Below are 12,937 nucleotides of genomic sequence, written 5' to 3' on the forward strand. Positions count from 1 at the left end.
GAGTGGTACGTTCCTGACTTCGGACTTGCAGATCTGTCCACCCCCGAATATTCTGGTTGCTTTGTTTCTTTTCTTTCTTTTTTTTTAAACGAAAGGGGAAGGAGACCAGATGAGCAGACTGGCAGCCTTGGGGTTTGAAGTCTTTCAGTCACAGATGTCCAGCCCAGTAGCATGAGGAGCTTCCCCACATCCTTTCCCAGCAAACCTCACCCTTGACAGTTTTGCCAGGCAAGCTTTTCCATTCAGGACGGACACCTGTCCAGTGGGAAGTGCACCAAGACACTCCCCAGGGCGCCACAACAAGGCCCAGACAGCCATGCCTTTGGGGTCTCATTGACCTGCATGGGACCCCAGCCCTGAGCCAGAGGTGAACGTTTTTATAGTCACGTACTGAAATCCCCGGAGCCAACCACCTCGCCTGGCATGAAACAACCTCCCATCCCACAGTATACTTTTAAGAAAGAAGAAAGAGTGGCTGGCTATCAACACACACTGCATCTCCAGGAGGAGATACCTACCCCTGCGCAGTGAGCCATGCATTTAGGTGCTCCTGTTGTACCAGACGATGAAGAGGGGATGAGTAAAAGGCAGCTGTTCGAACTCCAGCTGGGGAGCCTGGTCTCCTTTCCCGCCACCAAGGAAATCTTCTAGGAATACACTGTGAAAATAAGAGGGGGAAAACATAGTGGAGCAAGACTCCATCCTTGGCAAAGTCTTTAAAAAATTATCAAGGCTCACATATACGAGAGCCCGGCAGGACAAATTCTGCTAAGGGGAAACCAGCATGAGTTCGTGGCAGGCACATCGTGCCTGACCAATCTAGTCTCTTTTTATGACCAGGTTACGAAACGCCTGGACACAGGAGGAGGGGTGGATGTTGTATACTTAGACTTCAGGAAGGCCTTCGAAACGGTATCCCACCCCATACTGGTGAACAAGTTAAGAGCCTGTGACGTGGATGACTACACAGACCGGTGGGTGGCGAATTGGCTGGAGGGTCGCACCCAGAGAGTCGTGGTGGATGGGTCGGCTTCAACCTGGAAGGGTGTGGGCAGTGGGGACTCGCAGGGCTCGGTCCTTGGACCGATACTCTTTAATGTCTTCATCAGCGACTTGGACGAGGGAGTCAAATGTACTCTGTCCAAGTTTGTGGATGACACAAAGCTATGGGGAGAAGTGGACACGCCGGAGGGCAGGGAACAGCTGGAAGCAGATCTGGACAGGTTGGAGAAGTGGGCAGAAAACAACAGGATGCAGTTCAACAAGGAGAAATGCAAAGTGCTGCACCTAGAGAGGAAAAATGTCCAGCATACCTACAGCCTAGGGAATGACCTGCTGGGTGGCACGGAAGTGGAAAGGGATCTTGGAGTCCTAGTGGACTCCAAGATGAACGTGAGCCGGCAGTGTGACGAAGCCATCAGAAAAGCCAATGGCACTTTATCGTGCATCAGCAGATGCATGAATAATAGGTCCAAGGAGGTGATACTTCCCCTCTATCGGGCGCTGGTCAGGCCGCAGTTGGAGTACTGCGTGCAATTTTGGGCGCCACACTTCAAGAGGGACGCGGATAACCTGCAGAGGGTCCAGAGAAGCGCCACTTGCATGGTTAAGGGCTTGCAGGCCAAGCCCTATGAGGAGAGACTGGGGCACCTGGACCTTTACAGCCTCCGCAAGAGAAGGTTGAGAGGCGACCTTGTGGCTACGTATAAGTTCATCACGGGGGCACAGAAGGGAAATGGTGAGGTTTTATTCACCAAGGCGCCCCCGGGGGTTACAAGAAATAATGGCCACAAGCTAGCAGAGAGCAGATTTAGACTGGACATTAGGAAGAACTTCTTCACAGTTCGAGTGGCCAAGGTCTGGAACGGGCTCCCAAGGGAGGTGGTGCTCTCCCCTCCTCTGGGGGTCTTCAAGAGGAGGTTAGATGAGCATCTAGCTGGGGTCATCTAGACCCAGCACTCTTTCCTGCCTATGCAGGGGGTCGGACTCGATGATCTATTGAGGTCCCTTCTATGAATCTATCTATGAATCTATGAATCTGACCCCAGCCTGCTGTGTAGGGCTCTGGGTTTGGGAATTTGGCAGCAGGGGCCAGGGTGGCACCATTTATTGTCAGTAACGTGTCCTAGGGAGCAGCCACGGCCTCACTCACTGCATTCACCTCTAATGAGATGGTGCGACTCTATGGCTTTCCTGAGACAGACTTTTAAACTGGGACAAGAGCCCCATTTTTTGAAGTCATTTTATGTGCTGAGATAATCCTGGTTTTTCAAGCCAGGAGTGTCTCAGTGGAAGCAGCGCACTTAGCTTTAGCCAAGATCTCTCCATTCCCGACACAAAAGGCCTCTGGTTTCCTTTATTCCACATGTTCCCATCACGAGGTCTGGGGTCAGACGGCCTGCTCGTATTGAAGATGGCCAGGATTTCCCTGCAGCTTTTCAATTTGGATGTGAAGCGACACCCTTGAAAAGACAGATGTCACCTCCCACCCACAAGCAAACGCCTGCCCTAAATTCTCTGTCTGAGTGAAGCAAGGCACGAGACTCCACTGAAAGACACATTTCACACGGGACCTTTTGAAAGCCACTTGGCATTCATCCCAACCATCAGGGAATGGCCTGGAAAGAATGGTGAAAACCTCACTGATCCTGGGAAAAGGGGTAACTGGAAAGGAGTAATATAGGGGAGGGTGTCTCCTGGCCTGAGGGAGAATCTGCAGTGAAGTGGGAAGTTATTCTGCAGCTGGCCTGGGAGAGAAATGCAAGGGGAGGGGAGTGGGGGCGGGAAGGAATTGAAGGGGCTTCAGTCAAGGGCATGCCCTGATTTGACCAGATTTCTTCCCTTCCTGTGACAATCCTTGGTCACAACCTTCCCTACACACTTTGGGCCCTGCCCCGTGATGCCACGCAGCCCCTCTGCTGTTCAGCACATCTCCCACGATGAGCGGAGCACGCTGGCCTGGGGGCAGGCGGCACTGCGGTGGTTGCGCTCCTGGCAAAGCCGGGGCCCCTTGCCCAGACAGCCCGTCTCACTGCAGTGCTGCCTGCTGTCCTCCTGCTGCAGGGTGCATTATCTAAGTCAAAATCTGCCTTCTTTAGATGTCCCCCATTTGCCTTTCCAGCTTTACTCAAGCCAGGGCCGTATGGCAAGAATATGGGTGTCTTAGTATTTTCAGTCTTCCCAAAATTGTCCCTGCTGAAAACCCTTTCCTTCAGCAGTGCAGACACCAGGCAGGGGCAGGGACTGGCTTTTCCTCTCTGCTGCTCACAGGACAGTGCTTCTCCCAGGCTGGCTACAGAGCAGGGGCCTGGGCCTGGGCCTGGGCCAGGCTGGAGCTGGCCACTTCCCTCCCCAATGCCTGCTCCTGCTGCCCCGTCCAGCCAGGCTCTCCCTTCCCATCTCCTTCACCCCAGGCTGGGACATCTCCGCCCTTGCCCATTCCCGGGGATGTCCACTTCCTAGGACCTAGGTCAGCTCCTGCCAGGGCTACTGGGAACAAGATCCTGAGTGCACGAGTGGATCTAGGATTTTGAAGAGAGCGATGCAGACAGTGTGGCACGTCATCACACGGTACACAACACGCATTTTCCTCCAGCTAAAGCAAAACAAGAAGCTTCTCTAATATGGTAGGGCACAGGTTCCCCAATTTAGGATTCTCCGGCTCAGGAGCCGGCGCCGGGCTGCCCTGGAGAGCTGGATCCAGCCAGTGCAGAAAGGCCCAGATGCCCTGGGCTGGGCACCGGGGGCTGCAGTGCAGACGTCTCCCGGCATAGCCCCAGCAGCACCTGCCTGAGCACAACCCTGGACTGTGAACACCAGGGGACTTCACAGGCCCAGGCCCACCAAGGAAACTAGAAGGCCGCACGTGATGTGTTCCTGTTAGGACAGAGGTTCCTAAACTTTTTCTTATTGCGCACCCGCTTCCAGATTGACCAGCTGCCTACGTACCCTATCAGCATACATTTTATAATTTAACCCCTTCGATGTCAAGGATTATGAGAATACACTGCTCTGTCCCCACCCTCCTGTGCATACACCCTAGCCCCTTTCCAAGTACCCCTGAGGGGTATGCATGCACCCAGTTGACAACCCCTATGCTAGAATATAGATCAGGTTTAAAAAACACAACAAACCAGGTTAAATTGTCAAAGGTCATTGCATCAAAAGCCCTGCTATCATTAAATTTAAATGTACATCATTTATTCAGATTCATGAAACAAAATCTAGCTTTCTTGAGGATTTTGACAGGGCCTCCAATACTTCACGGTCAGTCATTTCTACACCCAAGTTAAAATAAGATGTCCACACCTGAGTTGAAGTTTTTAGCTAATGCTAAACACAGTCTGCAGGGCTGTGAAACAGAAGAGAGTGGCTATCAGGCAGTGACATTGCAGAAGAAAGGATAGTTGGCAAAGTGGATCTTCAGGACCATTAAAAAGGAGAGAGGGTCATTGACACTTGTGGAGGGGAGGAAGATTAACAAGAATTAGGAAGATGATTACAGGCCATGAGATAGGTTGAGTCTCTCTGGGCAGATCTACATATTCATCAGTGCATGTTACATACTGGGCATTTAGGTTAGTACTTGTTTCTAAAATACTAACTAAAGGCACAGGAGCTAGCGTTACTGTGCAGTCGCACTGGAGCACGGTTATTTTGTGATGCTTCCTGCGCATGAGCCTAGTAATGCTGCACAGTAGGTTATTAGTACGGTTTTTAACCATCGTGCTACTGTGCAGTTTTAATAGGCCAATGCACAATAAGCACCTTGTATAGATGCACCCTCCAAGTAGAAATGATGCTGCCTCTCCCAGGCAGCTGGTTTGAAAGTTTGGGTGGAACAGGAACCAAAGCAGAGCAAGTGCGCCGCCTTGGATCTGCCCGTGCCCTGTATATCAGTGAGGGCAGCAGCTCTGGGATGCGCAGCCGTGCAGGGACCAGCGATGGGTGTGGAGGGGCCGCGTGTGCAGAGCCCCTGGGCTGCCAGCCCCCAGGTCTCTCCCCATGACTTGGAGTCTCTGGCTCAGGAGCTGGTGCCGGGCTGCCCGGGGCGCTGGTCCCAGCACTGCAGAAAGTGCCCCCAGGGCTGGGCATCGGGGGCTGCAGTGCAGGCGTCTCCCAGCACAGCCCCAGCAGCACCTGCCAGAGCACAACCCTGGGCTGTGAACACCAGGGGATGTCATAAGCCCAGGCCCATGGAGGAAACTATAAGGCCCTATTACTACTGGTGGCAGAGTGACATGTTACTAATTACTTGGGACAAATTATAATGAAACCAGGCACCAGAGCGGGGGTCAAAGGTTCAAAACCAGACTGCCAACACGGTTGTGTCTGGTTGTGTTGTCCTTGCGCTGTCCCTTGAAGGCTAAAGCCTCATGCTCAGCACTGCAGGGCTCAGTTGCTTGTGGCACTTTTGCAGCACTGGGACTCCCTGTTCTCTGCCATGAGGAGCCAGAGGCATTTCTTGTTTCCTCTCCCTCCACAGGACTGGACTGAGTTGAGGCAGAGCAGGTCTCAGATCTGCATACATATACGGATGCAAATGTTAAGATCCACCCTGGATATGATTTCAGAGAGTGATAATAATAAATGACTCTTAGTTCAACACAGCAGGGTCCACAGTGCTGTTGCAGAACCCACAACACGTCAAACACAGTTCAGGAAGCAGCCGCAGCAGCCGCTGAAGGAGGCTCAACTCCGGTCTCCTGAGCAGAGGCAAGGCAAAAGCAACCTCATCTCCTTCAGTGGCAGCCAGAGCCCCCTCCCCCACAGAGAGAGGCCAGCACTGGAAGCAGGAAGCAAGCTGGACCCCAGGGCACCCAGCTGGGCATGGGCTGGGAGAGCTGCCAGCATTGGGGTTGGCATTTTGAGTGGCATGGACCTTTTGCCCTGGGCTTTGCCTTCTGGGGTTGCTGGAGCAGCCCGAGTGAGGCTTTGGGGGCAGGGCTGGTGCACAGCCCTGTGCCTGGTCCCCTGCATCTGTTCACACAAGGGAGCGCAGAGCAAGCCCAGTGAGCCCGGCAGGGGTGCAGCTGTGAGAAGAGCCCCAGTGCCACGTGCACAGCTCCACACAGCGCACACCGTGCCTGTTTCTCGTGTTGGCACCAGTGGAAAAAAGTGGCTGTGGCAAAGTGGGCGACTGCACTGGGCATTTCCTCCCCTTGCCCTTGATTTGGGGAGTGCCCGGGCTGCCCTGAGGGACACCCATCCCCAGGTGCATGGGCAGTGGCCTCTGAAGAGCTGGGAATGTGATGGTGGTCTCCTGGGTCTGACCCCAAATAGAAGAAGTCTGTTCCCGTCCCCTCTGCCTTCACATGAACAAGGGACTGTGCCCCTGTCATGGGTGGAGCCAGGATCTGGCCAGGATTTCTTCTCATTGGTACCACTAAGGGGAGCTTGGCAGCCATAAAGAGAAAGGGATCCCAGGGCCAGAGCCTCAGGACAGATTTGGGAGCCTGAACCAAATGCGAAGAGGATTCGGAGACCGAATGTAAAAGGAGACGGCGAGTTCAGAGCTTACCATCAAGTTGGACAAGTTTAGCAGATGCCTTGTTTCTTTATTTGCTTTCTAGGGTCAAGAGCTGTCAGGGGCAAGGTTCCTACTGCTGCTGGTGCATTGCATGAGATGGGAGCTGAGCAAGGGGCCAGGCTGCAGCCAATAAGAAAGACCAGGAAGAGGAGAGCGGTGGGTGCAGATGACTGGCAGGCCTGGACGGCATATCATTCAAACTGCTGTGCTGAACTGGTCAGGAGGGTGCAGCAATGGCCAGGCTTGCAGAGATGTGCCGTGCACTTGCTGGACCACAGAGGCCACCAGCGAGGCTGAGGCATGGCGAGGCAGGCTGTGGAGATGCTGCTGGAGAGGGAAACGTAGCAGTCTCATAACAATCCTTACCCAGGAGTGCTGACCATCCTAAAGAGGTGCTTTGTATTAGCTCCCGTGCCCATACCTTCTTCCCTCTCCAGGCCCAGGCTGACTTCCCCCAGGGTCAAGCTCAGGTTTCCCATGCTAGGGCTCGGCTGTAGTCAGCTTGCTCAGGGGCTCCTGCCGGAGGCTGCTGGAGCAGCCTGAACTGGGGCAGGGGCAGGGGCAGGGGCAGGGGCTGGGTTTTGGCTAGGGGCTGAGAACAGGCAAATGTGGAGCTGTCTGTCTGCTCGGGATGAGTAGGACTCCCTGTTAGTGCTGTATTGCAGTGGGTCGCCTCCTCCACGCTGCTAAGAAGCTGGATGGAGCCTGAGGGCCCCACCTGGAGTTGGGTCCGGGAGGTGTTTTGGCAGCAAGGCAATTTGCAGCAGGACCAGTGACGGGGTTTTGGGACTTCTAGGCCAGTCACTGGAGCCAGGCTGTGCGGGGTCTCCTGCAGGAGCAGCTGAGCGCGGGTTAGGGTCAGGTTTGGGACCAGGGTTAGGAGCAGGAAAGGGATAGAGGTGTCTTCCTGCTTGGAGTTGGTTGGTCTCCCGGAGATGTATTTAGGGCACGGTGGGAGAGGGCAGCCCACATGCACAAGCTGGACCCTAGAGCACCCCAGTGGGGCATGGACTGGGAGAGCTGCCAGCATTGGGGTTGGCATTTTGAGTGGCAGGGGCCTTTTGCTGCAGGGCTATTTTGGCAACTGGGGATGTATCGGCTGGTGTCTCCCATGCCACCTGTGGGTTTCCCAGGACAGGTGCTGTCAGGAGGTGTCTCAGGCGCTGCTTCCTGGGGTTGCTGAAGCAGCCTGAGCAAGGCTTTGGGGGCAGGGTTGGTGCATGGCCCTGTGCCTGGTCCCCGGTGTCTGTGCAAAGAAGGGAGCACAGAGCAAGCCCAGGGAGCCCAGCAGGGGTATAGCTGTGAGAAGGGCCCCGGTGCCGTGCACACTGCTCCATGCAGTGCGCACGGCAAGCCTGTTTCTCGTGTTGGCACCGGTGAAAAACAAAGTAGTTATGGTAAAGTGGGAAACTGGGCATTTCCTCCCCCTGCCCTCAATTTGGGGGAGCACCTGGTCTGTCCTGAGCGACACCCATCCCCAGGCACGTGGACAGTGGCCCTGGGGAACATGGCGGTGCCGCGGGGGGCTGCGGCGCTGGGTGCGGGGTGGGGGGCGGTGGAGCTGGTCCCCGGGCGTTGCCGCGGCAGCGTTCGTATCATCGCGGCGCCGCGGGATTCCAGGCAGTTGCCGGCGGAGGCTGGAGCGGTGCTGCCGGGCGCCCGGGGTCTGCACAGACGGGTAAGTCGGCTGCGGAGAGCGCTGCCCCTCTTGTGCCCCCGCCTGAGGCAACGCGGGTGTCGAGAGGAGGCCTCTTGCCCCAGGGGTTGTCAGAGTCAGACATGAAAGAGCCGCGGGGCCGGCGCCCTCCTGCTCCTGGACGAGGTGTCCCAGGGGGACGCGGCCCGACGGGGTGGGATTTGCACCAGCCCCACCAGCGATGGGACCGGGAAGGGCAGTGGGACCCGATCCTGCAGGTTGTGTTCAGCCAAGAGCGGGCACCAGGTCTGCGCCTTTCCCTCGGGGGTGGTTTGTGCCTGTGTAAAGCCCGGAGGGAGGAAACGGAGCCGAGCCCGGCCGAGCTGCCCCAGCCCAGACACCTGGAGATGGGGTTTCTCCTCCTTTTTAATGAAGGGGAGAATTGAAAAACAAACCCATATCAATTAATTTATTCCTTGAAATCACAGTCCAGGGGGAAGAGTAAGTATTTCCTCCATGTTCATGTGATTTTAATGTCCCGTCTTGTTTCTGTTAGTAATCATCAGGCGCCGTTTGGAGAGCGACAGCAGAACCGGTTTCGTGGAGGATTTCGCTCTGCGATCTCTCAGCCCGGAGTGAGCAGGTCAGGATCGGTCCTTGGGCAACGCTGCCGGAGGCGCCGGCAGGGGTCGAGCTGGGAGGGGAGCGAGGGGCTCTTGTGCTTTCAGGCCTGTGGCCCGCGTCCAGAGAAAGTGTGAAGCATCAAGACGGAGCCGACAGGACCCTGCCCTTGGCGTGAGGGGCTGAGTAACGCTCCCTGCAGTCATGTGTGTAGGGTGCAGGAGCTGGGCATGCTCTGGATGCCACCCCCTGCTGAGGCCATGATGAGAAATGTTTCTCCTTGAACTCTGCATGTTTTATCTCCAATCCAGAACATCATTTCTCACACGGGTGTCGTACCTCTTCCCAAAGCTACCTGGGACAGGGCTCCCCTCCCCGCCAGGATGGCTGGAGCGCGGTGCACAGCCAGTGTGGACTGGACCCCGGTTACAATCCACTTAGAGCCACTAGTCTTGATGGCACAGAGCAGGACACTTGGTCTTTCCTGGGCACCAACACGCATGGAGTAAAGCTGCAGGCACAAGCCAGTAGCGCCTGTGATGTGGAACAAGGCCAGCGCAGGGTGGCAGGACTTTCTGTTGGGTGGCAGGAAAGGGCCAGGAAGAGAAGATCAGGGAAGAAGAGGGGTCCTGGCATGGGCAAACAGAGAGGGGACTAGGCGGGGGGGAGGAGAGGTGTAGTTTTGTTTTGGGGGAAGAGGCTGTGCACAAGGATGGCTTCCAACAGGATGACATAGTCCCTTTCAGGGGTAGGCGTCCCCCCATCGGCGGCAGCGACTGCAGCTTGAGGCAGCGAGGGACATCCATCGGAGGAAAGGCAGGAGACCTTAGTCCAGAGCCGGAGGGAGGAGTGCGGCGTCACCAGGGCCTGTGAGCACCCGCCCAGCAGCGCTCCATCCCCCAGGGCAGGTGAGGGGCCTGCAGCGCCGTGGGGGCTTCCCGTCTCTGTGCAGGAACTGTAGAAACGGGCAGAAAATCCAGCCCCTGCAATGTGGGCACTCAGCCCCTGGTGCTCCCTCACACCACTTCCAGCGGGTTGGAGACATCCCCAGGTGCTGAAGCTCCCCACCCCTCCCAGCCCAGCCAGTGCTGCCCAGACTGAGCGTGCAGGGAGCCCCAAGCCGTGGCGCTGCTGGCTCCTGCAGGTCCCAGGCAAATGGCCCCTGTCCTCCTCTCCTTGGCATTCCCAAATGCATGGGCACTCAGCCCATGGCCAGTCACGTGGGGTGAGAGGGGAGTAGAGGAGCAGGGAGCTGTGTGTCCAAACCAGCTGCAGGTCTTGGACCCTAAGACAAGGGCTCTCCCCACCTGCCAACCCTAGTGCCAGGGAGGCTGTGAATATGGCTGTAACCCAGGGTTCACCTGCCTGTGTCTTGGATGAGCAGAGGAGGGGGTGGATACGTGTGAAGGGGATGCTTTGAACCCCAGTGATAATTGCCCCTGTTGGGTGCCAGGATGGACAGGCTGCGGCAGGTGCTCAGGAGGAGGTCGGCCAAGGTGCTCTCCATGGGAGAGGAGAGCAGCAGGGAGCCTGGGCAGGAGGAGCGGGGCCCCACCTGCCGTGATGAGGAGGGGCCCATCAGGGCAAGGAGGTGGCTGTGCCCCATCTGCTGCCGAAGTAAACTGGCAGCTCCCAGCGGCAGGGGAAAGGAGGGAAAGAAATCAGCCACCTCCAAGTCCAGATGGAGGTGGCCATGGGTGCGCCTGGGCAGGCGGGAGCCAGCGCCATCACAGCTCCCGGCACCCGAAGAGCCGTGCAGCTCCCCTCCTGGGTCATGGGGCAGCCTGGAGCCCGGCCCTGCAGCCCCGCAGCAGGAGGCAGCCCCGTGCCGAGCCAGGGACGAGGGCCCAGCTGCCCTGGGGCAGGAGCTGAGCCAGGCCCACAGCAGCCCCTGCCTGAGCCGCAGCTCCTCCTGGGATGACTGGCACACGTCCCAGGAGTCCGGGAGCACCAGCCCCAGCACCAGCTCCTCCTCCTCCTCCTCCTCCTCGGACTCTGAAAAGTCCCAAGAGGCCCAAAGCACCAGCACCAGCACGAGCAGCAGCTCCTCCTCCTCCTCCTCGGACTCTGAAAAGTCCCAAGAGGCCCAAAGCACCAGCACGAGCACGAGCAGCAGCTCCTCCTCGGAGGACAGCGATAGCTCGGAGGAGTCCAACACCACCAGTTCGACCAGCAGCTCCTCCTCGGAGGACTCCAGTAGCTCCCTGGAGTCTGGGACCAGCCCGGCCCCCGGTGCCACCTGCACAGGTGAGGGGAGCCGCTGGGGCCAGAGGTCTCAGCACCTTTCACTAAGCGAGGCCGCTTGGACCCTCCATGGGGCCGGGCAGGGGGATCCTGGCCAAGGTGAGGGGGCTGAGCCGCACACCTCCCTGGCACGTCCTGGGGCAGACAGGGGACCCTAGTGCTGGTGGTGGGAGCACGACACCATCTCTTCCCCCGACACCCACTTCCCTTCCCCTCAGGGGCACACGAGTGACCTCTCCCCTTTCCTCCGTGTGCAGTGATTCCCAGCCCAGCCGGCGAGGAGCTGGAGGAAGAGGAGGAGGAAGAGGAGGAGGAGGAGGAAGATGGAAGGTCCCCGGAAGAAGCTGCCCTCCTCCTTGTGAAGAAACACCTGCAGGACCCCGGGGAGGTATGAAACTGCCCCAGCGGAGCCGGCACCCAGTCAGTCTTCCATTCCCCCATGCGGCCCATGGCAGGAGGTCACCCCCTGGGACCCAGAGCCCGCAAGGGAGCCCCGGGGCGCTGCTCGAGGTGGGTGTTTGTGAAGCCCCAGCTGGGTCCCTCCCTCCACGGACACTGCCCTGCTCTTTACAACACCTGCCCCGAGGAGATGCATCTCAGCTCCGTGGGGGCAGAGGAGGCCTGAGTCCCACAGGGGGCTTGCGGAGGAGCAGGAGGCTCCTGGCTAAGAGCCTGCTTTAGCCCTGGTCTCGCTCCTGGTAGATGCTGGACGGGAAGGACAGGCAGCGCTTCCTGCTGGCCATCATCAGCCTGACCATCGCCGCGGACCAGAGCAGAGAGGTGGCTGTGGAGCTGGAGGACCTGAAAGCGGCCGTGCTGGAGAGGATCGTGGTGAGTAGCACGGGATGGTGTGGGGAGAGGGAAGGAGAGGAAATGTTGTCTCGTGACACCAGGAAGGAGGGGAGAGGTGGAGCGGGATAAGAGAGAGAATGGCAGGCGCGCCTTTTCCTGGGCATGACATGGGGGTACTAGATGAGGGAGATAGTGGTCGATTCCTGACCTGGATGTTGAGCGTTGGGCAATCCTGCATCTGGAGGGCAGGGGAGGGTGGGATCAGGAGAGGTTTGAGTGCCATGCTTGCAAGGCCGTGGGAGGCAGAGGGCCAGCCCAGCTGGGTGGGTGGGAGGGGGCTGGTTGGGATCCTGCTGCCTGCGCCTGCAGCACTGGGTGGTCTCCCGTGGGGGATGTGGCTGATCCTTACCTCCCCGTCCCCTTTGGGGCTCACAGGACCTGATGGAGACCATCTCAGTGGAGGGCGACCGAAAACACATCCTGGCGTACAGCATAGACGCCATCCGCTGCCTCAGGTACAGGGACCTCTGCCTGACTCTCCTGACTTTGCTGTGGGCCAGGGGGATCCCCACTGCTCAGGCCCAGCTTTCCAGGCTGTTTCCTGCCCACCCCAGTGCCACCGCCGCCCCACATAGCTCAATCTGACGCAGGCTCCTCTCTCCTCACAGCGACCCGAAGCTCAGCCTGGAGCCAGCGCTGGAGTCGTGCCTCCTGCGGGCCGCCGTGGAGAAAACCTGCCCTCTGCCCCGGGTGGCATGCGTGGGCCTGCAGGGTGTTGCCATCTTTCATGAAGGAGCCCCGGGACCTCTCCCAAGTGGCTGAGCCACCCCAGGACAGGGGGGACCCTCTGCCTCCTGTTAAAGGCTGCTGTCACTCCCACAGTCGGAGACCTGCTTTTCCTTGCTTGTAGCTCTCTCAGCCATGGTCTTTTTGGGGCTGGGGTTGTCCATTCAGAGCATCTACCTCATCTTGAACGTGGCTGGGCAGTGATGCCTAAAGATGTTCAGCTTCTTCCAGGCAGGAGGCTAAGCACCATCTATTTTTTTTCCCCTCGTTCAAATGTTCAGGCCTTTGTGTCCTGCGAAAGCTCCCAGTCCCCACTTCCTCACATCGCA

The 12,937-nt window shown here is 57.8% G+C and overlaps 1 protein-coding gene across 1 annotated transcript; it reads left to right on the forward strand.

The window, feature by feature from the left end:
• The first annotated feature begins 8,097 nt into the window (after positions 1–8,097).
• On the forward strand, positions 8,098–12,644 carry LOC132243708 (osteocalcin 2-like). The gene is made up of 6 exons (XM_059714107.1): positions 8,098–9,694; positions 10,240–11,033; positions 11,288–11,418; positions 11,733–11,861; positions 12,258–12,337; positions 12,491–12,644. The coding sequence occupies exons 2-6, from the start codon at positions 10,241–10,243 to the stop codon at positions 12,642–12,644; spliced, it is 1,287 nt and encodes a 428-aa protein (XP_059570090.1). The 5' UTR covers positions 8,098–9,694; position 10,240.
• The last annotated feature ends 293 nt before the right edge of the window (positions 12,645–12,937 follow it).

Source organism: Alligator mississippiensis, chromosome 11 (assembly GCF_030867095.1).
Source record: "Alligator mississippiensis isolate rAllMis1 chromosome 11, rAllMis1, whole genome shotgun sequence".
Lineage (NCBI taxonomy): Eukaryota > Metazoa > Chordata > Crocodylia > Alligatoridae > Alligator > Alligator mississippiensis.